We start from the raw sequence: 22,336 nt of genomic DNA on the forward strand, positions 1-22,336 counted from the left end.
AGCATTAACATAACATTAATCTGGGCTTGAAATATTAAAGCAGTCTTTGATCGCAGACCCTCGACTGTAGAAGTGAACGTCTTGGCCTCTCGCCTCAAACACGGTTTATCTGTCTAAGCCCGGTGGCCGAATCCCGCTACTCCTGCTCCTCCTGCTCCTCCTGCTCCTCCTGCACATCAAAGTGCATCTTACGCCCCGACTCGCTCCTCTGTGAGGTTTTAGGGAAAGCCTGTCAGCTCTGCTGCAGTGTGTGTGTGTGTGTGTGTGTGTGTGTGTGTGTGTGTGTGTGTGTGTGTGTGTGTGTGTGTGTGTGTGTGTGTGTGTGTGTGTGTGGACTGTCACTGAGCAGTGCAGGTGCTGGCATGTCCAGGCTTCTGCCTAATCCCCATGGGAGCGTAAATAAGCTGCCGAGCTCTTCCTCCTTACATAACCACTCTGCCACAGAGAGGAGGGAGCGATGACGGCATGGATACAGAGACGGGTGCGGGGGGAGGAGGCCACTGATGGAGGAGCAGAAAGAAAGCTGCAGGAGAAGGGAGGAGATAGGAATATACCGTAGAGCAGTGACCCTCAACTAATGGCCAGCGGGCAAAATCAGGCCCCCAATAGGGTGCCGGGCGGACCCGAAACCACTTTCTAATTCACAACAAAAATGAAGTGATTCACACTGGGAACTGTTTTTGTACTTTGAGGTGTCAGAGAGCATAAAACAGCATCAAAATAGAGCTTGTTTATCAAAAAAAGTGCCAGTGGAGGATCCCCCACAGCCCCAACAGAGGTCCTAGCTAAGACCCTAATGTCCTAAAATCCTTGAATCGTCCCAAAATCCTTGAAATGTTCTGAAATCCTAGAGATGCCCTAAAACCCAAGATATTTCCTAAAATCCTGGAAACATCCTCAAATCGTAGAAAAGTCTATTTCCCTAAATTTCTAGAAATTTCCTAAAATCTTAGAAGCGTCCCAAAATCCTAGCAATGTCCTGAAATCCTAGAAACATCTGAAAACCTGAGATTTGTCCTAAAGTCCTAGAAATGTCCTAAAGACCTAGAAAAGTTCTAAAATCATAAAGATGTTTTAAGATCCATGAATCGTTCTAAAATCCTAGAAATGTCCTGAAACATCCTTACATTGTAAAAATCTGCTAAAATCCATGTGATGCCCTGAAAGCCTAGAAATTTTCTAAAATTCTAGAACCATTCTTCCATAGTAGAAACATCAGGAAATCAAAGCCACATCCTAAATTCTCATAAACATCCCAAATTCCTAGAAATGTCCTAAAATCCTATAAACATCCCAAACTCCTAGAAATGTCCTAAAATCTTATCAACATCCTAAAGTCTTATGAATGCCCCAAAATATTAAAAAACGTCCTAAAATCCTATAAACACCCAAATGTCCTAGAAATGTTCTAAAATCCTAGAAATGTCCAAAAGTCCTAGAAAATTCTTTAGGTTTCAGAAACATCCTAAAATCCTATAAACATCCCAAACTCCTAGAAATGTCCTAAAATCCTATAAATGTCCCAAATTCCCAGAACTGTCCTAAAATCCTAGAAACGTCCTAAAATCGTAGAAACGTTCGGTTCGGCTGTGACTGGCCTCCTGTCTTGTAAAGCGAGCTGAGCGTCGCTGCTGCAGAGGAAGGTGTGAATGTGAAGGTGCAATTTCCTCTCTTACTTTCTGTCGGCCTGTCAGCTGTTGCTGATGAAAACATCGAATTATCTGTCCTTGTCCTTCTTGTCCTCACAGAGACACATTGGCTCTGACTTTTCTCTCTCGTCTGAGTCGAGGTTTTACTCTTTCAGTTGTTCTTTTCTCCTAGTTTCTCATTTTCTGCTCTTCTCGTGTCTGAACAGTCGAGCCTCTGGGCGGCTGGACGATGCTGGGAAATGTCAGACATTTAATTGAATTCGTGGCACTGCTGGATCCCCTTAAAGTGATCATTGGCAACACACACAAACACACACACACACACACACACACACACACAATCAGACACGCCTCTGAAGGACTGCACTGTTGTGATTTACACACACACACACACACACACACACAGACATTACACTGTGTGTGTGTGTGTGTGTACGTGTGTGTGTGTGTGTGTGTGTGTGTGTGTGATTTATTAAGCTTCTTGTCTCACTCAGCTGCTCTCGCCCTGCAGAAGTTTGCATCACTTTCAACCTAAAAGATCACCGCTCTCAGTTTAGTTCTGTCCATTTTCTTTACTCAGCATATTTTTATTTCGTTTGCACGACAGAATAACTAAAAGTTTTCCTGTTCAAACGGTTTGTTTACGTGCATGTCAGTATCTGATTTTGATCTCCTTTGGGATGTGATGTTTATCGAACATGAAAAACGCTGGTTATTCGTTTCTCTTTGTACATCTAAGTTTCTGATTTGTCTTGATTCCTCAACATTTCGGCTACTTATTTTTTTTGTGAACGAAGAATATTCACAAAGATACGTATTTTGTGTTGTAATGCCGTATCGATACATGGGACAGCAAGTATTCATTTTTATTTAATTAATTATTGATATTCTAAATACAAATTAAACTTTTCGTAGCTCACTAGAATAATTAAATCAATTGCTTTTTCCGTCCATTAGATACATTTTATTGCACTAAAAATGACTGAAGTGAGACTGAAAACTAACCTAATTAAATTAAATATGTTATTGCAATACTGGCATATCGCAAAACATTTGAAATCTTAATAATATTGTGCAGGATATATATGACATATAATAATTTTTTTTATTCATGGCATATATGGAATTAGGAATTAGGATGGATTATCTGTTTTTTTCTCTCCCCCAAATTTTTTCTCTGTCTCTGTCTCTCTCTGTCTCTCTGTCTCTCTCTGTCTCTGTCTTTTTCCCTCTGTCTCTGTCTCTCTCTCTCTTTTTCTGTCTCTGTCTGTCTCTCTGTTTCTCTCTGTCTCTGTCTCTCTCTGTCTCTGTCTCTTGTCTCTCTCTCTCTGTCTCTCTCTCTCTTTTTCTGTCTCTGTCTCTGTCTCTGTCTCTCTGTCTCTATCTGTCTCTGTCTCTCTCTCTGTCACTGTCTCTCTGTCTTTCTCTTTGTCTCTCTCTCTCTCTGTCTCTGTCTCTGTCTCTCTGTCTTTCTGTGTCTCTGTGTCTCTGTCTCTGTCTCTCTGTCTCTGGTGATATGAGGTCAAAAGTTTTTTCCAGTTTTGCTGATAATCACATTAGTGAAGTGACATTAGAGAAATGACTTTGGCAAAGTTATCATCTCCCGAAAAACGAAATGAAATCCTGCTGCAGTGTTTAATACTCACAGAGTGCAGCTCACACACACACACACACACACACACACAAACACACACAAACACACACACACACACACACACACACACACACACACAGACACACACAAACACACACACACAAACACACACAAACACACACACACACACACACACGCTTTTACAAGCCTGGAGAGTGGCTGATCATCATAACAGACTTATGTTGTTGTGACCGAGTCATGACCCTTTCTAGATTACACACCAGTGACATAACAAACACAGACACACACACACACACACACACACACACACACACACACACACACACACACACACACACACACACACACACACACACACACACACACACTCTCTCACACACTGCAGGCCTCAGGTCAGGACATTGGACACAGCCTAACCCGACAAAGCCTGTTTTATAATCAACATTCGTACGTCTCAGTGTTACAGTGTGTGAGATACAGGTCAGAGATTTACATTATACATTTATTCTTTAACCCTTTGCAAGAAATGCGTAAAATAAAAAGAAAAACCTGAAAACAATAATAATAACAATAATAATTATTATAATAATTATTTAACATAATTTTATATATACAATTTTTATTTTATTCCACAATATTTTTAATTGTATTTCCCATGCTGTAATATACAGCTTTTTACAGTCATATAACAAACAAAATATATAATTACTTAATTGATTATCATAATAAAGTACGAAAGAGAGAATGAAAGAAATATGAAAAACATCAAGTACAAAAAAAAAGCACAAGCTCAGAAACTGCATGGTCCACAAAAACTTAATTCATCACCCAGCTTTATTTCATTTTTCCTTCAGCATTTGTCCCTTAAAAACAAAAACAAAAAAAAACATATTCAAATTTCTTACAATTTGTGGAATATATCTCACCAAGTTGCCAAAAGAAATTACACAAATTTTCTCAAAGTTCAAAGGTTAAAATACTCGTGAAAGGTGTCTGAAGCAGCACGAGGGAAACGTTGTTGTTCCAGGTTTCAAAGGGTTAAACACTGGAGGGAGCGCGTTCAGCTGGTCTGCATTAAACACAGGATGGACGGTCTCTGACTTGCGCTGTCTGCGTTGTCTTTGCGGTTGTCTCTCGTCCTCTCGGGGGACAGGTGCGGCTGTGTGTGTTGCAGCGTTTGTTCGCTCTGTGGTTTGTTCAGAAAGTGCTGACTCAGGAGTTTTCATACTTTAGAGACTCGTTTCTGCGCCCATGAATGTACCGAGCTGCATTCGTATCAGCTGTTCTCTCTTTTTGCTGCAAATGTTGTCGTCTTTACCGTCCTTTATTTTTATCTGAGTGTCAGAAGGTGCGACAGCTGCGGAGTGAAGCGTGATGGAAGGTTTCCTGTCGGCAGCTGAATAAATGAGTCTCTAAATTAGTAAGAAACCAGAGAGAAAGAAAGGCAGAGCGCGGCTTTGCCAATCAGAGATGTCTGAAATCTGTCAATTCAGGGCTATTTAATAATTCCCCTCGAGCCGAAGCTGTCCGCTCAGGCTTCTCTGGGACTTAATGATGCTGAGATCAGTCGGTATCAGTCTCTTATCCCACGTTTGTCCACAGCGGGATATTGATACCTGCTATGAAATGTAATCTGGTGATTTCGGGGACTCGATGGCATTTCAGCCAACACCATCTTTATGGCAGATTTTCCTCTTGACCGACATTTTTATTCATGACAAGCTTTTGGCAAAAAAAAAAAAGAAAAAAAGGGGGTTAAATTCATTAAATGTTCTACATGGTTTTAATTCCACACGACAGCTGTTTCACAATTTAACATCTTTGACTGCAGTACGCTGATATTCACCATTAGTCCCTACAGAACATACAAAATCATGTAAACTTTATTCAATTTGAAACAACTTTTGGATGCTACTCGGTAGTAGAGGATCCAGTTTTTTAAATTTTTTTAATTACGCCACAAACAGCAATATTAAAACTGTCACTACAACTTTTTCTTTAGAATGACAGAAGACGCAGACGGTATAAACAATTAAATAAGAAACATTCACACAATTAAAAATGATACAGTGCATACTGAAGAATACACCTACATAATAATGTATAAATATAATAAAGGAAAAGGTTAGTAAATTAGAAAAAATACAAATAAAATAATAATGATGATGATAATAATAATAATAATAATAATAATAATAATAATAATAATAGAAAGAAGGACACTATTTTCTACTTTATCCCACATCCCACCCAGCCAGTCCAACAGGATGCACTGCAGGTGGTTTTGGATTCAGGAGGTTCATCTCGGATTAACTTTTATCTGTGATAAAAAGGTACCCATAATTCTGTGTGAGTGTCCAGCTTCCTGTTTATTTTGTAAATCAGCTGCTCGCAGGAGGAGGTTTCTGATGAACCACGCAGAGTAGGTGGGATTATCCTGCCTCATTAGTCGATGATTTTTATTTCTGTAAGATTTTAATTGTTTTGGAATAACCAGATCTTTGAATTTAAGTGCTTTTAATTTGATAAAAAGTGGGTTTATTGGTTCTCTGGAAGTGTTTTTGTTCTCTGTTCTTTTTTTGAAGGATGAAGATGAAATTTGTGGTTGTTTTATATGTTTTTCCTCATGTTTGCACACTGTAGGTCATATATGGGAGTGCAGAGGCAGAGCACAGGCTGTATACTGAGGTCTGTTTCAGAGGATCCATGATCCTTTGTTTCTGACACACGTGTGCGATGGAGAGTTTCTCTCGCCATGGGTCGGCTGCAGTCTGAGTGATGTCGTGGACTTTCGTGTGTTGTAAAGAACTGGTGACATTTACGGAATGAGACGCTGCGTGATTGATGCAGTGTGAAGTCGGGAAGGACTGCAGCCTGCAAATCACAGTTTACTACGGCAACACACACACAAAGATGCAGATAGACGGCGGGCGATGTAGGGCACCCTATCTTTTTGATGCTGTCGTAAATTCCCATCGGTTACCCCGACGTGGAATGCAGCACACACTCCTCTCTCTCCTTTTCCCACATCCTCTCACGGGGTCAGCCGCGGTGTCAACAGATTTAAGTTACCGCCGCACCTCGTACCTGAGAGGTCGGCTGGAGTGCAGGGAGCAAAGGTCGGGAGCTGTTGGTGTGTGTGTGTGTGTGTGTGTGTGTGTGTGTGTGTGTGTGTGGTCATTAAGTGCTTATTGCTGTGAACGGCGACACCAGAGGTCACACGTGTTTACTTTAAACACTGGAGACGATTATCTTTGCACCTCAGCTCAGTGCTCAACCTGGTCGACACACAGACGTGCAGCCTCACACACCACGCATGTGTTATTAACCCTTAGGGACTGTTTGGCGCATTTCAGGCACTTTTCATTCCTCCTTTTTTAACAATTGTGTGTGTGTTCATGCATACAGCAAACATTTTGTCCAGATTGTGTATTTGAGTGTAATCAGTGAGTTTGCAGCTCAGCTCCTACAATAAGTCTAAAATACACTGTGGAAACTAAATAGTTACATTCAGACTGTTCAGGTCCAAAAATGCTCCATTGAAACCCATTCAAACTGACATTTTTGATCCCACAGCCATCAGAGCAGAAAAACAGGACTTGTATTATTTCTGGGTGTCATTCTGGGCTTTTGACTCTGAATTTGTCATTTTGACTATTTTCCACCTGATGAGGTCATTTTGACCATATTTGGCATATGGAGGAAATACATGCTATTTCCACTAGGTGACCTGTCACAGTCAATGTAGCTGCTGATCACTGACATATCCCAGACTGTGGTCATCAAAAAAATGAAAAATACATTAAAATAATTAAATTGTTAATTAATAAAATACTGAATAAAAATATAAATACAATAAAATAAAAAATCTACATGGCATTTAGTATGTTGAAAATAATTCATTGATATGTGTTTTTCATCTGCAAATTTAGTGGCTTTGATTTTTATGATTGCAACTTATTTTGATTAAAAATTAACTAATTGAAAGAAGAAAATAATTTCTAATAATAATATTTTTTAAAGCTTAATTTTGAAATGCGCATTTTGTGCACAGAGTGATACATGTGTGTAATATTAAAGTGGACCCTGAGAGTTAAAGTCACTGTATGTCCCAACAGAAGACCAGAGCACCTAATATTTCTGCAGACGGAGCAACAAGTTAGCTGAGCGAGATGCCCGGCCAGGTAACGGTGCTCTCTTTGTTGACTCCATTTTTTCTCCAAAATCCAAAATATTTCAACACCGCTGCTTTGTCTGGCAGAGAAGAGTGAATACTTAAGCTCCACTTATTTCTTTTGTCGCCGCTCTCCCAGAAGGAACAGCCAGAGCAGGAAGGATTAGTGAATGAGGAGAGGTGATCAGAAATGGGCCAAAAGTCTTATTATTACCGTCAGCAGAGCCGACAGCAATTACTGAAGAAGTGGCCACATCACAATGAATTAATTATAGAGCCAGCAGCACAGCTCATTCGTGACTGCCCTATTTAAAACTCCACAGGCTTGTCAGGTTTTGTTTTTCATGAAATATGAAATACACGTCATATAAAAAATCAATAATGGCATGTACGTGCACACAATCATTTTAACTTTTAACATAAACTCCTGCTTCTGGGCATACTGAGGCCTGGTAACCACAGGCTACATAATGATTTTTTAACACAGGAATGCACACTATAACTGTGCCAAACTGTGGCACAGGCATCCTGTCGAAAGGTTAGAGCAGTGATACTCAACGAACAGCCCACCCCAAACCATTCTCTAATCCACTGTGAAGATAACGTCATTCATACTGGGAGTTGTTTTTGTACTTTTAGTATCCATAAGGTACCAGAGTGCATAAAACAGTGTCAAAATAGACGTTCATCAAAAAAAATGCCAGTGGAGGATCCCCCACACCCCTCGACAGAGGTCCTATTAAGCCCCTAATGTCCTAAAATACGAAAAGCATCCTGAAATCCTAGAAACTTCATGAAATCGTAGAAATGTCCTAAAATCCTAAACATTCCCCGAAATCCCAGAAACTCATAGAAATCTTCTGGAATGCTAGAAATATAGTAAAATCTGAGAAATTAACTAAAATCTGAGAAACGTCCTAAAAATGTCCTAAAAAATCTGAAATGTTCTAAAATCCTTGAAATGTCTTAAAATCCTAGAAGCATTTTGAAATAAGACAAAATCCTATAAATTTCCTCAAATCCTCCAAATGTGTTAAAACCCTAGGAACGTCCTAAAATCATTGAAATGTCCTAAAATTCTAGAAACATTATTAACTACTAAAAAATGTCTTAATATTGTAGAAACATCCTAAAATCTGAGGAGTTTTGTCAAATCCTAGAATTGTCCTAAAATCCAAGAAATGTCCTAAAATCCTGGGAACATGTACGGTGCCGCTGCAGGCGGCCCCTGGCCTCCTGTCATTTCGCGACAGTGGCCCCTAAGCTGAGCAGTGTCCCTGCTCGAAAAGCAGCGCGACACAGACGATACATTACAAGATCAGCAACATGTTGTGACCTTGAGAAGCCCATTTTGTGTAATTACTGTAAGATAATGAGATAATAAATCATAATCTCAAGAAGGAAAGGGCTTTAAGTCAACATCGTGATATAATGAGATCAACACAGTTTGGAGTAACCTTGGTCAGCGCGGCCTCCATAATTCACTGACGAGTCGAGTCTGGTGTAGTTCATAAATCCATGTAAATGATCCGGAGCCGTCGGAGGTAAATGCCGTAATAAAGCTGATAATGGAGGTGCTGGGGTGTGTGTAATGTTACTCTCAGTTTGGATAAACCGGAAAATACTGCGGTAAAACGCGGGGTAGGAAAAATGGAAGAGGCGTGTTTGCACAAATGGGACTCGCCCTGCTTCTCCACCGCCACTTCTCTCTCTTCCTGTCGGTGTTTCTGTCTCCCTCTCTCTCAGCCTCTTCCTGTTATTTTAGAGTTTGGCTGAAGTGCAGGAATCATCAGAACGGCCCGTGTGCAGCTGACTTCTATTCACGGCTCTAATGGCTGCCGCTGTGTGCAGCTGAGGCCCATTCACAGCCAGAATGGCTCCTCCACGTACCGTCCATTTCTTCCAACACGCCCAGTTCCGCCACTCGAGCCGTCTGCGGTTCAAAGCGGTTTCTTCCCTCCGTCATGCTCTCGCTCCGTCTGCCTCCCTCCTCCTCCCTCCACCTCCCTCCTCCTCCCTCCACCTCCCTCCTCCTCCCTCCACCTCCCTCCACCTCCTCTCTCCTGACAGATTTCCAAAGTTAATCTTTCATACTTTGGAGTATCGCTGGGCCTGATGTGTGCGGAGGATCGATTGTGCCCCTTAAAACCTTTTTGTTGAGGCTCACCCAGGCTGCTACACACACACACACACACACACACACACACACACACACACACACACACACACACACACACACAGTGCTTTGTGATGGGCAACATAGACATGGTGTTAAGTCTTGCAATATGAACCTGGTTGTGTTGTGTTGTAGACGACCAAAACCCCGAATTTAAAAAAAATGTAGAAACAGTTTTGCACGATTGCGAATTTCTGAACCCCTGGTTTACTGGTTTGGGGTGGGGCGCCTGCGCTGGACGAGGCTGGTCTCTCCTATTACCAACCAAGAAAGAAAACATAGATAATTGCCCATTCATTTTCTATGTACAGTATTCATCTAGTCCTTATTTATTTATTTATTTATTTATTTATTTACTCACTTACTTATGTTCTTACTTACCTACTTACCTATCTACCCACTTAACCACCTACACACCCTCACCTTCTTACCTGCTTGCCTACCTACCTACCTACTTGTGTAAGAACTCTAATCTCTGTGTAATTTTAGGGTTAATGTAAACCCGCCCACTCACTGTCACATGATTGATTTATATTTAAGAACTTTTTTTTTGAAGATCTTTTCAGTAAATTGAAGAATTGCTCGGCTGTGGACATCAGATCACATCGTCATATCAAAAACAAAGTCTTTGACGTGTCTTTTTAAATATCCAGCTATTCTCCTCATTTCTTTTAGACTTAAACTTTTTTACCTCCGTGTTTTTTCTTTTTAACCTTTTATCTTCTTGGCGTCCTCGAGTCCTTACTCCAGGCTCAGCGTTTTTTCTTCATCGGTGGCCGTCTCGTCCACCTGTCCTCTGTTTGTCCCTCTCCTCCGGGGCCTCTTGTCCGTCGTTGTACAGAGTGCAGCCTCGAGCAAGGCCTGACATTTGCCGCGCTGCGAAGGCGGGGTCAGAGGTGGAGAGGGTGGACTGCAGCGTGGAGGGAGATAACGCGGCGGCGGAGAACTCGGCTGCATTCCTAATGAGCGCTCTCCGACCCGAAGTACCTGCTGCAGCAAAGTCTGGGCCGAAACACACTCCTGCAGGAGTCTGACTTTAATTTCAGATAGACTTTTCATTTGGCTCTAAGTGCCGACTTCCTCAAATTGACAGATTCATTGTTTGCACGGCGGTATCTTTCAGGAGGAATGGTAGATTTCCCCGCGGAGCTCGGCTCCTCGCGGTCCAACGGGCTTTAGAGAAAGCTGCAGAAAAGCTCTCTTTTTGTCACTTTGTCTTTCTTTCCTGTCACGTTGTACAGAGTTAAACGGGGCCTGTTATGCCTTTAGTCAGTTTTCTGTAACATATTTGATGTTACTTCATCAGATGTTCATATTAACCCTTTGAGATCTGACAACATCACTGTTCCTGTGCCACTTCTTGTGCCTTTCACAAGTATTTAAACTGCTGAACCGTGAGCAAATTGGTGCAGTTTCTTTAAAAAAACATTTTAAAATAGGCAACAAGCAACTATGAAGGAAAATTCCCACAAATGGCAAGAAATTGGTAGATTTAGAGAAATATTTTTTAAAAGTTAAGGGGAAATGTCTAGGGGACAAAGAAAGAAGCTTGAAAAAAAACCCAATAATTATCAGAATGGAATATTTTAAATTTTAAGTAATTTTTAAGCTTTTTTCCATGTTATTTCCTTAGCTATTTTTTTTATCTTGTTAGCTTTATTTATTTATTTATTTATCAATTACTGATTTTCAGGTGATTTTCTTGTACTTTTAACTAAATTTTTGGGGTCATTTTGGGTCATTGGCTCCGTTCGTTGCTCATTGCCTTCTTACCGTGTCACCTGTGCTCACAGGTGACTTACGATCAGTAGGATCCATCGCTGAGCACAACCTGGCCAGAGCAGATTTGGATGGTTTAAGTGTTTGGTGCATCTGGAGTTGACTTAACTTAGATTTTTTTCTGACCAGAAAATTAAAGGAAAATAAGAGAAATTTAAGAGAGTGTTGCTGCATGAGGCCCAGTGATTTCTGTGGTTTAAAGCAGAGGAGGCTGTATTTGTTTTCAGCGTATTTACCTCAAGAACCAAACAGTGGATGAATGAATGGACTGAAGGAAAAACAGATGGATTTAGAGAGTTAATGTGGAATTTACCAGCTCACTCTCTCTCTCTCTGTGTGTGTGTGTGTGTGTGTGTGTGTGTGTGTGTGTGTGTGTGTGTGTGTGTGTGTGTGTGTGTGTGTGTGTGTGTGTGTGTGTGTGTGTGTGTGTGTGTGTGTGTGTGTGTGTGTGTGTGTGTGTGTTTGTGTGTGCTACATGCATGCATACAGCATAGAAACACTGCAGAAGCCCCACGGTCACAGCGACAGTTTACTCAGCAACACTTCCCATAGTGTTCATTTCAGTCTGAGTTTGACCTATGATTATACCACATGTGCGTGTGTGTGTGTGTGTGTGTGTGTGTGTGTGTGTGTGTGTGTGTGTGTGTGTGTGCTACATGCATGCATACAGCATAGAAACACTGCAGAAGCCCCACGGTCACAGCGACAGTTTACTCAGCAACACTTCCCATAGTGTTCATTTCAGTCTGAGTTTGACCTATGATTATACCACACGTGCGTGTGTGTGTGTGTGTGTGTGTGTGTGTGTGTGTGTGTGTGTGTGTGTGTGTGTGTGTGTTTGTGTGTGTGCGTGTGTGTGTGTGTGTGTGTGTGTGTGTGTGTGTGTGTGTGTCTTGCATGCTCGGGCACGGTGCCGTCCTACCAAACCCTTGTGACGCTAAGCAGCTTTAGCTTGATCACCATCTGTTCAACCGGTCTGTGTTTGTGCACAAAGACTGCCTCACACACTCAGACACACTTACTGTAGACACACACACATACACACACACACACACACACACACACACACACACACATACACACACACACACACACACACTTGAGCAGCGCCGCTGGTGTTGAAAACCCCGGCCGGCTGGTGTTGTGCTGCCTGCTGCAGCCAGGGGTGGTGTTTGTGTGGAGCTGTGAAATGGGTGCTTTCACATCAGTGCTGAGGTTGTGCTGAGTGTAATTTGCTGTGGGACGGGTAATTCACAGAAGGCTGTAGGTAGTGTGTGTGTGTGTGTGTGTGTGTGTGTGTGTGTGTGTGTGTGTGTGTGTGTGTGTGTCGGAGGGTTGCTGTGTCTCCCTGCTAGTTAAAAGCTGCTCTGCTGGTGAACCCAGTTAGCTGCTGTGTTTCCCAGTTCACCCACAGGACAGGGGAGAATGAAAGACGTTTTTATTCACTCCACTTCACAGGCACTAAGAAACTGTTATTTCTGAGTATCAGTTTGATCTGGGTCATCTTGACTTATGCGATCATCAGAGATACGTCGTAACCACGGTAACAGACAGCAGAATTTTTTTGTCTTTGTGCTGCTGTCGAGAGCTGGGTATCATTATTCAACAGTTTTGGTGCTCATCAGAAAGAAGTCTGGAACATCAAGTACTGAAATGTGGCATTGAATCTCTAAAAATTTACAAAATTCCTACATCATTCATGTTAACTTATTCCATGATAAGTCCAGATTTAAATCAGAAATATGATAATTTAGAGGACTGCTTGAGTTAAAGACGGCGCTCAACATTTGAGAAATGGCAAAAAATATAATATTTGAAAGAAAATGTGATCATCCCTCACAGTTTCTGCAGTTTCATGTCAAAAAAGCACCATGGATCCCGCTCTGATTTATTTAAGTAAAACAATGCATTAAAAGTATTGTTATAAGCTACTGACTTTTCAGATTTCATTGTAAAAGTACTTTAATTTAAATTCCTTATAACTGTATTTAATAAATACTATATAACAGTAGTGAATTCAACTTTATTATATGACAGAGGCGACAATATTTTAGTAGTTAACATTAGTTTCTTGATAATTTAGATGATAAATCAATATTTGGTGTTTGGTGTACGACTACAATACTGCACACAAAACACACAAAATATTGTGGTACTATACTGTGTGGGTTTTTTAAGCACTTTTTTGTAGGTAATTTCTTTTTTTTTATTTATTCTTTTACTTTGGTTAATTTTTAGGTATTTTTTGCTAATTTTTGGGGTAATTTCTTCTAATATTGCTCATTGCCTTTGTCAGACATTAAGACTTTTCTACCTTATTGCTGTAAAATTCAAGTGTAGAGACACAAAACTTCATAAATTTCACGCCCATCAGTACCTGAATCTGATATGACAAAACATAACATAAGATTGTGGAGGTCAGTGGTGCATTTTTTAGGCTGCCACACATTTATTTTGTATTTGCAACATTGATTATTTAGATAATAAAATATCAATACTGCCACACTCAAACTATACTGCATTGATTTTTCAAGCAGTTTTTTCAGGTAATTTCTTTTTTTTTTTTTTTAACTTAAGTTAAGTTAAAAGGAATTAAGATTTGTATACCTTATTGCTTTAAAACTTATTGCTGAGTGTAGAGACACAATTTCACCCCCGTCAGTACCAGAATCCAATCTGACGAGCATTGTGGAGGTCAAATTTAGTTAAGTTAAAGTTTGGCAGCAAAACCTGATAGAAATCAGTGTATTTTCTGCTGCTGTGGCTCACCTCTCTCTGGCAGAATAAATAACAGCCGCGCTTTGTGCATTATCAAAGTATCGCTTCAATATCAGCACAGAAACTTAGATATGAGAGCAGTATAGAAAGTATCAGCTATAAAGAATGTCAAACACACACACTCACACTCACTCACACACACACACACACACACACACACACACACACACACACACACACACACACACACACACACACACACACACACACACACACACACACACACACACACACACACACACACAGGTAATGATGATCTCACAGCCTCATCGTCCACATCATTAAACTTTGTCGTCAGCGTCCACAAATAATGTCCCGACAGCCGAGCGGGGAGCTAAAGTGTGCATCCCCACATTTAAATCTGTCACATTACAGCCCCTGACCTGTCCAGGATGTTTTCCCGTCTTCACCCCAGTGCATGCTGGGATAGCTTCCAGGAATGAGCAGGTATAGACAGTAGATGGGTGGGATTACGTGGCTGCTGCCAGCGTGTTTTTTTCTTTCTTACACAAGATTCATCACTTCATTTATCTGCTGCAACGTCCTCCTCCCTGTTGCTAAACCTCATCTAAACACACACACACACACACACACACACACACACACAGGTGGACACACATTATTCGTCCGTGTGCGCAGGTTAGTTGAAGCCCATTACCCCGGGGCAGTGAGTGCAGTCGTAGCCGGCGGCTTTATTTAGGCGGTGTGCTCCTGCTGTACTGCACTGTAGCCCTGACCTGCCGGCTTGTTAATTCTAACCCGCAGCCCTGGAGAGGTACACCTCTGTTTATCCCATCGACTGAATGAGATGATACACTCACTCCACAGGAGGGATGATTCAATTTGTGAACCCCGGCGACCTCGGCAATGAGAAGCAAAGTGCAGCCTTGGCTCCTCTGCATGCGGCGATACGCTGCTGCTCGCAGTGTTGTGCAGGAAACGAGCGTAACCCACGCTCAGCCTCGGCGCTGTGTTCTGCTGCCTCCCGGGTTAACGTTTTAACATAACTTTGAAGCTTTCGGTAGTAAGAGGAGGAGTTGTAGTGAGGAGAAGAGGAAAAGGGTTGCAGCATATTGATTTTATTTACTTCAGATTGGCAGGAATCCAAAACGATTATTTGTCGGCTCTCTGCAGTTTCTACAAGAATAATTTCATGTTGTTTCTCAGCACATTTCTGCTGAATGAATCCAAACAAACAACATTAAAAATCACCAAATTATTCATTAGAGATTTTGTAATATGGAGAATTTGGGCTCATTTAATTCATAACTGTGCTACACCCCCTCCTAACTGCTTTAACCCTTCGAAACCTTGATCAACATAACTTTTTGTGCTGCATACAGACACCTTTCACAGGTTTCTAAACATTTGAACCTTGTACAAGGTGGTTTGATCTCTTTTGAAAACATAGTAAAAAAAAAAAGCAATGATGAACATGGCAAGAAATGTCCTACAAATTGCAATAAAAAAAGTAAAAGGTGAAAAGAAAAGTATCTAAAAAAATTGTTGCCAAAAAAGAGGGTATAATTATTAAAATAATATTCAAAAAATGGAAAAAAGGTCCAGAAAAGTATATAATTACAACAATATGATCTTTAAAATTCTGCTACAGAAAAATAATATAAAAATCAAATCTCTATATATTTTTATTTTCAGTGCTTTTTGGGACATCTTTGTTGTTTTTGTATTGTAATTCTTTTCTATTTTCATTATTTTCAGGTAATTTTCTTTTGACTTTTTTTTTTAAATTTTGCAAATTTTTGCTTGTCACTTAAGAATATTTTTGTGGGTTTTCCCTTTGTTAGACAGGACATTTAGAGTGAAAGGGGACGAGACAGAGGCTGATAATCAGCACAGGGTTGATTTTTAAACTGCTGTTTGCTCTTGTGTGAGCTCAGACAGCAGAGAGACTAACTAACTCATCACAACCCCAAATTTAACCAATATTTGATTTATTTGTTTTATTTCGACACTGGAAACTATCTTTAAGAGTTAGAATCTGATTTATTGCCCAGTAGGTTTTCTACATTCAGGGGAAAAGCACTGGTGCGTGAACAGCCTGCTAACGAGTTCAGCACCTGTGTAAGGTGATAATGTACAGTCTGTGTTGTGTTTACAGCTTGTTTCTGCCAACAAAAACAGTCATTTCAGGCTAAAGATAGCGGCTGGCAAGACCACGTATAACAAACCATATGCTAAATGTTTTCTCTCCGTCTGTGTCGTGCAGGGGTCCCTTCAGCGTGGTGAGGAGATGCATCAACAGAGAGACGGGGCAGCAGTTTGCTGTCAAAATTGTGGATGTGGCCCAGTTCACCTCCAGTCCTGGACTCAGCACGGAGGGTAAGAGATCCCAATCTGCACGGCTGCATCTCTGCATCTATTACTCGCTCTGTGCTGTTTGCAGCCGCTCATAAATATAACCAAAGATAATTGCTTTTTCCCACTCTGTTGCACACTAAAAGTTAATGCAATGGAGAGGTCAGATGCGTGTCCTTGTTTATGTGTGTAAGTCCACACTGGCCTACTTCTCATTCACTCAGCTGCTCGCATCCACACATGGGAGTTTCACAGTTCAATCAAAGTCTGCTTCTGTTGTCTTTGGGCTGTTTCATTGAAGCAGTTAATTATGAAGCCGTGCCAAGGGCACCTTGAGAGAATTTGTCTCTGAAAGAAGCCCCCCCCCTTCTTTGAACACAGATTTAGCTTAAAAACACACTTTTAAATCAAATTCATGTACGATGCTCAAATTTCGTTTGTTGATGTATTTTCCCAGAAAATAATGCAATAAACAACATCATCATTGACGTTGTTTTAAGACCATTTTATGTCACGATATAAAGATAATATAGCATAGCAATGCAGGTGCATCCTTTCAAAGAGAACTTTTAATTCTCAAAAATATTCAACAAGACATCAGTTATGTAATGCACGGTGATGTATGGGATCGTATTTGAGCCTGAACACGTATCTGTAGTGGCAGAGTGAACGGAGATATCTGTTATCGATTTCAGAATGTCGTCTTTCAACAGGTTGCAGGCTGGAATGGCAGTTTGGGAGATTTAGGTATTTATTTGCCATTGCAATTTTGTGAAATATGGCTTTTTCGATTCGCCTGAAATACTACCTTGTGCGAGCTTCACTTTTTTTGTGACAAATGGCAGTGTTTTTCAAGTTGATTTGTTTCCATTAGGGGTATTTTATATTTGCATTTTCAGTTAGTGCAATTTGAGGGTTAAAAGAAACCCGCTTAATATAGCCAACAACAAGTTGTCTGACTTTTTATCCATGATGGTCATTTACCTCAGCAGAAACTTTCAGCTTTCCAGCAGTCTCCCTCCAGTCAACTGTGTTTGGCTTTGTGTAGCAAAATAAGAAGGTTTGGTAGAGATAATTCCTGGTTTCATCTTCAGATTTAGCCGTCCCTCGTCCACTGTGACGCTTTCAAAGCGAGCGACAGATATAAACAGACACAACATCTGAGGAAGGTTCAGCTCTAAATGACGCCTGCAGAGTTAGGACACGTCTTTTGTTGGCTTCAAATCCAAACTGTTGCCATGTTGGTGCAGTTTTACTTTTCTTGAGCCGTGTCTCGAATCATTTCTCCAAAAAACACATTAACTTTCTAGTAAATGAATGAAGCGTGGCTGTTCTGCCCCTCCCACCTCCACTGAAATATGATCTGCGTCACGATGACGCCACCGGCCTGGATTCGACTGCAAACAGCCTGTCGGACACTGGTGGCTTCAGTGGTTGTTGATTAAGTTGCTGTAATGCTTATCACTAATGCAGTATGAGCTGTAGACTAAAATTTAATTTGCTAGAATAAGTCACAATGACAAATGCTGCAATAATTAAACTGGTCTCAGCTTATACACTTCAAACCAGACCTGCAAAACCAGATATGGACTGAATCAGTTATTACAACTCTATAGTTTCTTTATTCATGTTTTAAAAATGTTGTATATATTTTTGACCATATTTTCACATACAATACGGCGCTGACTGATAAGTTTAAGAGACTTAACACAAAAAAAGCTCAACCTCTTTTTTTTGTTATACAGAGTTTATTTATACAGATGTCGCTTATCCAGAGAGAGGCTGCAGAGTATCGTCTAGACAAATCCGAGGTGTTATCAGAGATCTGCAGCTGGCTGAAGGAGCAGCGGAGGGAGGGATGGAGAGAACAAGAGAGGCGGAGAGATTGCATTAGAGATATTTGGATGTTGGGGTTGGAGGTGATGAGACGGAAACTACTAGATGAGCTGAGAAGTCTGAGGAGAGATTTAGAGGAATTCAGGATGTCTTTTAGAGAAAGAAGAAGGTGGTCAGTCAGCTGTAACACAGGTTTAACACAGCCCTGAGACCCAGCAGGTATTTCAAAACGCAACAAATACATATTAAACGGTTTGACCCGACGTTCACTGCGCCGTGTGGACGGAAGTGTCTACAGGCAGAGGCGGTTTCTTCACAGATACTCGTCATTTGTGTTCACTTTATGTAAGACTGAAATTGATTCGTAAAGCTTATAACTTATTTTTAACATTCACCGTCAATTACTGAATTGATGCAGAATTAACATTAAAAAAAGTAAAAATATGTTAAAATCATGATTTAGCATAATATCAAATATAAAAATGACTCATATCTATATACTGATGATACTAAGTACCTGCAGACACAGAGTCCCGATGCAATATTTGTAATTACCTGGATAATACAGCTGCACAATGCGCACTACAAGTACTTTACTTAAAGTTACTAAGATCAATCCAGTGTTCATGCTCGACACTTCAATAGCAATGCAATGCAAGAAAAACATGTCTGCATCCAAATAGTTCTTTAAGCGTTTTTTTTTTTTAATTTTGTTTTAGTTTTTTTACAAAATGACAAAGGAAACAAACTAAAAATCTTTTTGTGTAATACCTGTTGGCTGGCAATTCAATCATATTCCAAAACTTAATCGGACAATCGATGAAAGCAGAGCAGCGATTGGATTTAAATGACTCGATGGGACTTGACCGCAGTATCATCAAGCTCAGACGTTATCGATTTTTAGGTTTTGAGAAAACCAGGTCCTCAACAGAACCGGGTTTTGATCCCCATTCCTAGTTAATTTTCCAAAATATCAATAGTCATCAACAAAGAGATGTAATATTCAATGCCGTCTGCCAGTTTTAGCATTAATTAATTAAGTGCTTTTAGGACATTTATGAATATCAAAATATGCATCTTGTTTTGAGATATAGCCAAAAAATATCGCAATACAATTTTCAGCCCGTGTCCCTCAGCCACAGCAGCCGATAAATTGGTGCATCCCTAGTTTTTGTTTTTTTTATTTTTTTTTTTAGAATTATTATTACCACCAAATGCATATTTCGTCTGGTTGCCTAAAATATGACTGACGGTTTTTGACTTTCGGTAAAGTTACCTTAAACACAAGTCAGTTTCCCGGGACTCTCGGGTCGCTGTACTTCTGCCCCCAGGACAGAAAATGTCTCATTTTCAGGAAAGATATTCATCCCTAATGCTATGTACTTGTTTCTAATTTTCTGTATTAATATCAGGCGTGACATTTGCGAGCTGTGGACCGCGCACACACACGCTGCGAGTTCAAGATAATTACTGTTTCTCAGAGGAGCCTTACCTGCCACATTACACAGTAGCCTTCCTTCCCACCTCGAACTCTCTCTCGCTGACGGAGAGTACATAATCCAGCATGACAGGGCGTCTCCTCGCTTTACTTAAGCTTCTACAAGGCAGACATAAAGTGCTCAGCCATTCGTGCTGTGATCCCCCAAAAAACACCACATGCACGCTCCTCACACTGTGAAAGTGGGATTTCTAAAATCATGTCTACAGAAGAGTCTGTCTTTTTTTTATTTCTTATTTTTTAAATAACACGGTTGGCTTTATCTGTTGTTGTGACACAACCACAACTACCCCAACAGGTGCACATTTACATACGTGCGCACACACACACACACACACACACACACACACACACACACACACACACACACACACACACACACACACACACACACACACACACCTGCATAAGCATTTAACTTCATTAAAGCTTGAGCTAAATGTTAGGAGGCAGACAGAGAGGTTTAGTGAGAAAAAAGATAATAAGAGAGCAGTGTGGATTGTTTGGTTACGTTTCGGCTTCTGAGATAAACCCGAAAACATTGTTTGAATGTAAAATTGTTAAAAAAAAAACGCTAGCCATTTAACCCTTTGAAGCTTGAGCAAACTGCCTTGATCTCTTTCAAAAACATGGAAGAAATTGGGAAAAAGTAGCAAAAAAAAACCAAAATTGCAAGAAAATTAATTGAAATTATAACAAAAAAAATAACAAAAAAAGAGATGAAATAAAAAACAAACAAAAATCCTAAATATATAGTATCTGTAACATAATTTTAACAATTCTTATGATTATATTTGAAATTTTTCAGCTATTACATATTTTTAGCAAATTGTAATTCCAAACCAATCAAACCAAGTTGCTCAGGCTCACTACTAAAATACAAAATGATTGAACTCCTTTTCCACTGAAGTGCATCTTTCCTCATCTGTGATGTGCTGACCAGTTCCTCACATACTGGTATCTTTGAGACGACTGGTTAATTACTGGACCTCCATCTTCGCGTTAATCTCCCGGCTCGCCGCCGTGTCCCGCCCTGTTGACTCTTTTCAGCATAGAGAGACTTTCTGCGTGTGAGTGAAAGTGAAGGATGTTGATTAAGTGTTCAGCATTTTGATGTGAAAAAGTTGAGATGAAAAGCCGCTTTGATGGATCACGGCAAACTCGGAAATTAAAGTTTTTCATTCTGGCTCGCGTCGCCCGTGCATCGTACCATTTCTCTTCATCGCCAGCGTTTATGTTCACATGTGGACAGTGACTGCACGTGTGTGTGTGTGTGTGTGTGTGTGTGCGTGTGTGTGCGCACATATAGTACATGGTCAGCACAGTCATTTAGATCCAATCACAGTCCCTCCTCTGCAGCGCTCAGGGATCCATCACAGTGTGCGCCGGCGGGCCGCTCTCACTGTTGATTTGTTTTTATTTTCCCTTCGTTCTTGTTGTCTTTAGAGCGCAGAGCAGTTTCACTTGAGCAGACAGCTGTAACACAGCAACACAGTAATCAAGCACACACACACACACACACACACACACACACACACACACACACACACACACATGCACAGAGACCTCAGACCAGGGGAAGTGGGTCAAATGGTTCGTGTCTTGGCAGTGGATTGGCCAGCAGGGGCCTGACACAGAGACACACCCACACACACCAGCTTGTTTCTCTTCGGCCCGTCCGGAGGTCCGTCTGACGAATAGGTCAGCCCTCTGCGGGGATGAGAGAGAAAAGCCAGAGAATGAACAGAATTCATCATGTGCCATCGCCTCCTCCCTCCGCCCCTCTCATTCTCACATCTCCCTCGTTCCTCCGCTCTCTCCTTCTCCTCTCTGCGTCTCCCTCCTCCTCCATCTCTCTTCCTGTCGTCCTCCGGAGTCGTAAAAGCTGCAGCTCTGTTTTTTTTTTTTTTTTTTTTTTCACTGTTTCTATTAGATTGTTGTGACATCTTGTCTAAACTGTCTGCTAAATCACTGTCAGGTCTCGCTTGTACAGTAGCATAACACACAGACACACACACACACATCACACACACACACACACACACAGACACACACTCACACACAGACACACACTCACACACACACACACACACACACACACACGCTCAGTGTGGCGCTGCTGTGGTGGCGAGGCCTCCCTCCTCTGCAGGCTTTGACTCCCAGCAGGAGGAACAGGAGTCACAGTGGAGATCACATGTGTGTTTCACCTCCTCCCTCTCTGTCTATTTATCTGCCTGCGTATTTTTTTGCCAACTCTAATTTCCCTCATTTTTTCATAAAATGTCCAGTTGCTCTGCATGACCGTCCAGTAGTCGATCTGTTAATCCCCCGCTGCGAAAAACTGTTTTCACCATCGTTTTTCAGCTCTTTAGAAAGAACGACTTTTCTGTGACTCTTATTCTCAATACTTTATTTCTCCTAAAGTTGTATCTCATTTTTTTCTCCTCAGTGTGTGTTTCTCAGTCTCTGTAGTCGCTGTGCTTATCAGAAGACACACATTTGATTGAATAAGTGG

General features: G+C 40.9%; 1 protein-coding gene across 17 annotated transcripts in view; it reads left to right on the forward strand.

Annotated features, from left to right (window-relative positions):
• The window catches only part of caska (calcium/calmodulin-dependent serine protein kinase a), a 163,865-nt gene that overhangs the window by 58,720 nt on the left and 82,809 nt on the right, over positions 1 to 22,336 (forward strand). For all 17 annotated transcript variants that reach the window (XM_088083758.1, XM_088083757.1, XM_088083765.1 and 14 more), the window contains exon 2: positions 16,399 to 16,511. In XM_088083758.1, coding sequence (XP_087939884.1) covers positions 16,399 to 16,511 — 113 coding nt within the window. The remainder of the gene's footprint in view (positions 1 to 16,398; positions 16,512 to 22,336) is intronic.

This window comes from Plectropomus leopardus, chromosome 10, assembly GCF_026936395.1.
Source record: "Plectropomus leopardus strain MGB_pleo_1.0 chromosome 10, ASM2693639v1, whole genome shotgun sequence".
Classification (NCBI taxonomy): Eukaryota; Metazoa; Chordata; class Actinopteri; order Perciformes; family Serranidae; genus Plectropomus; species Plectropomus leopardus.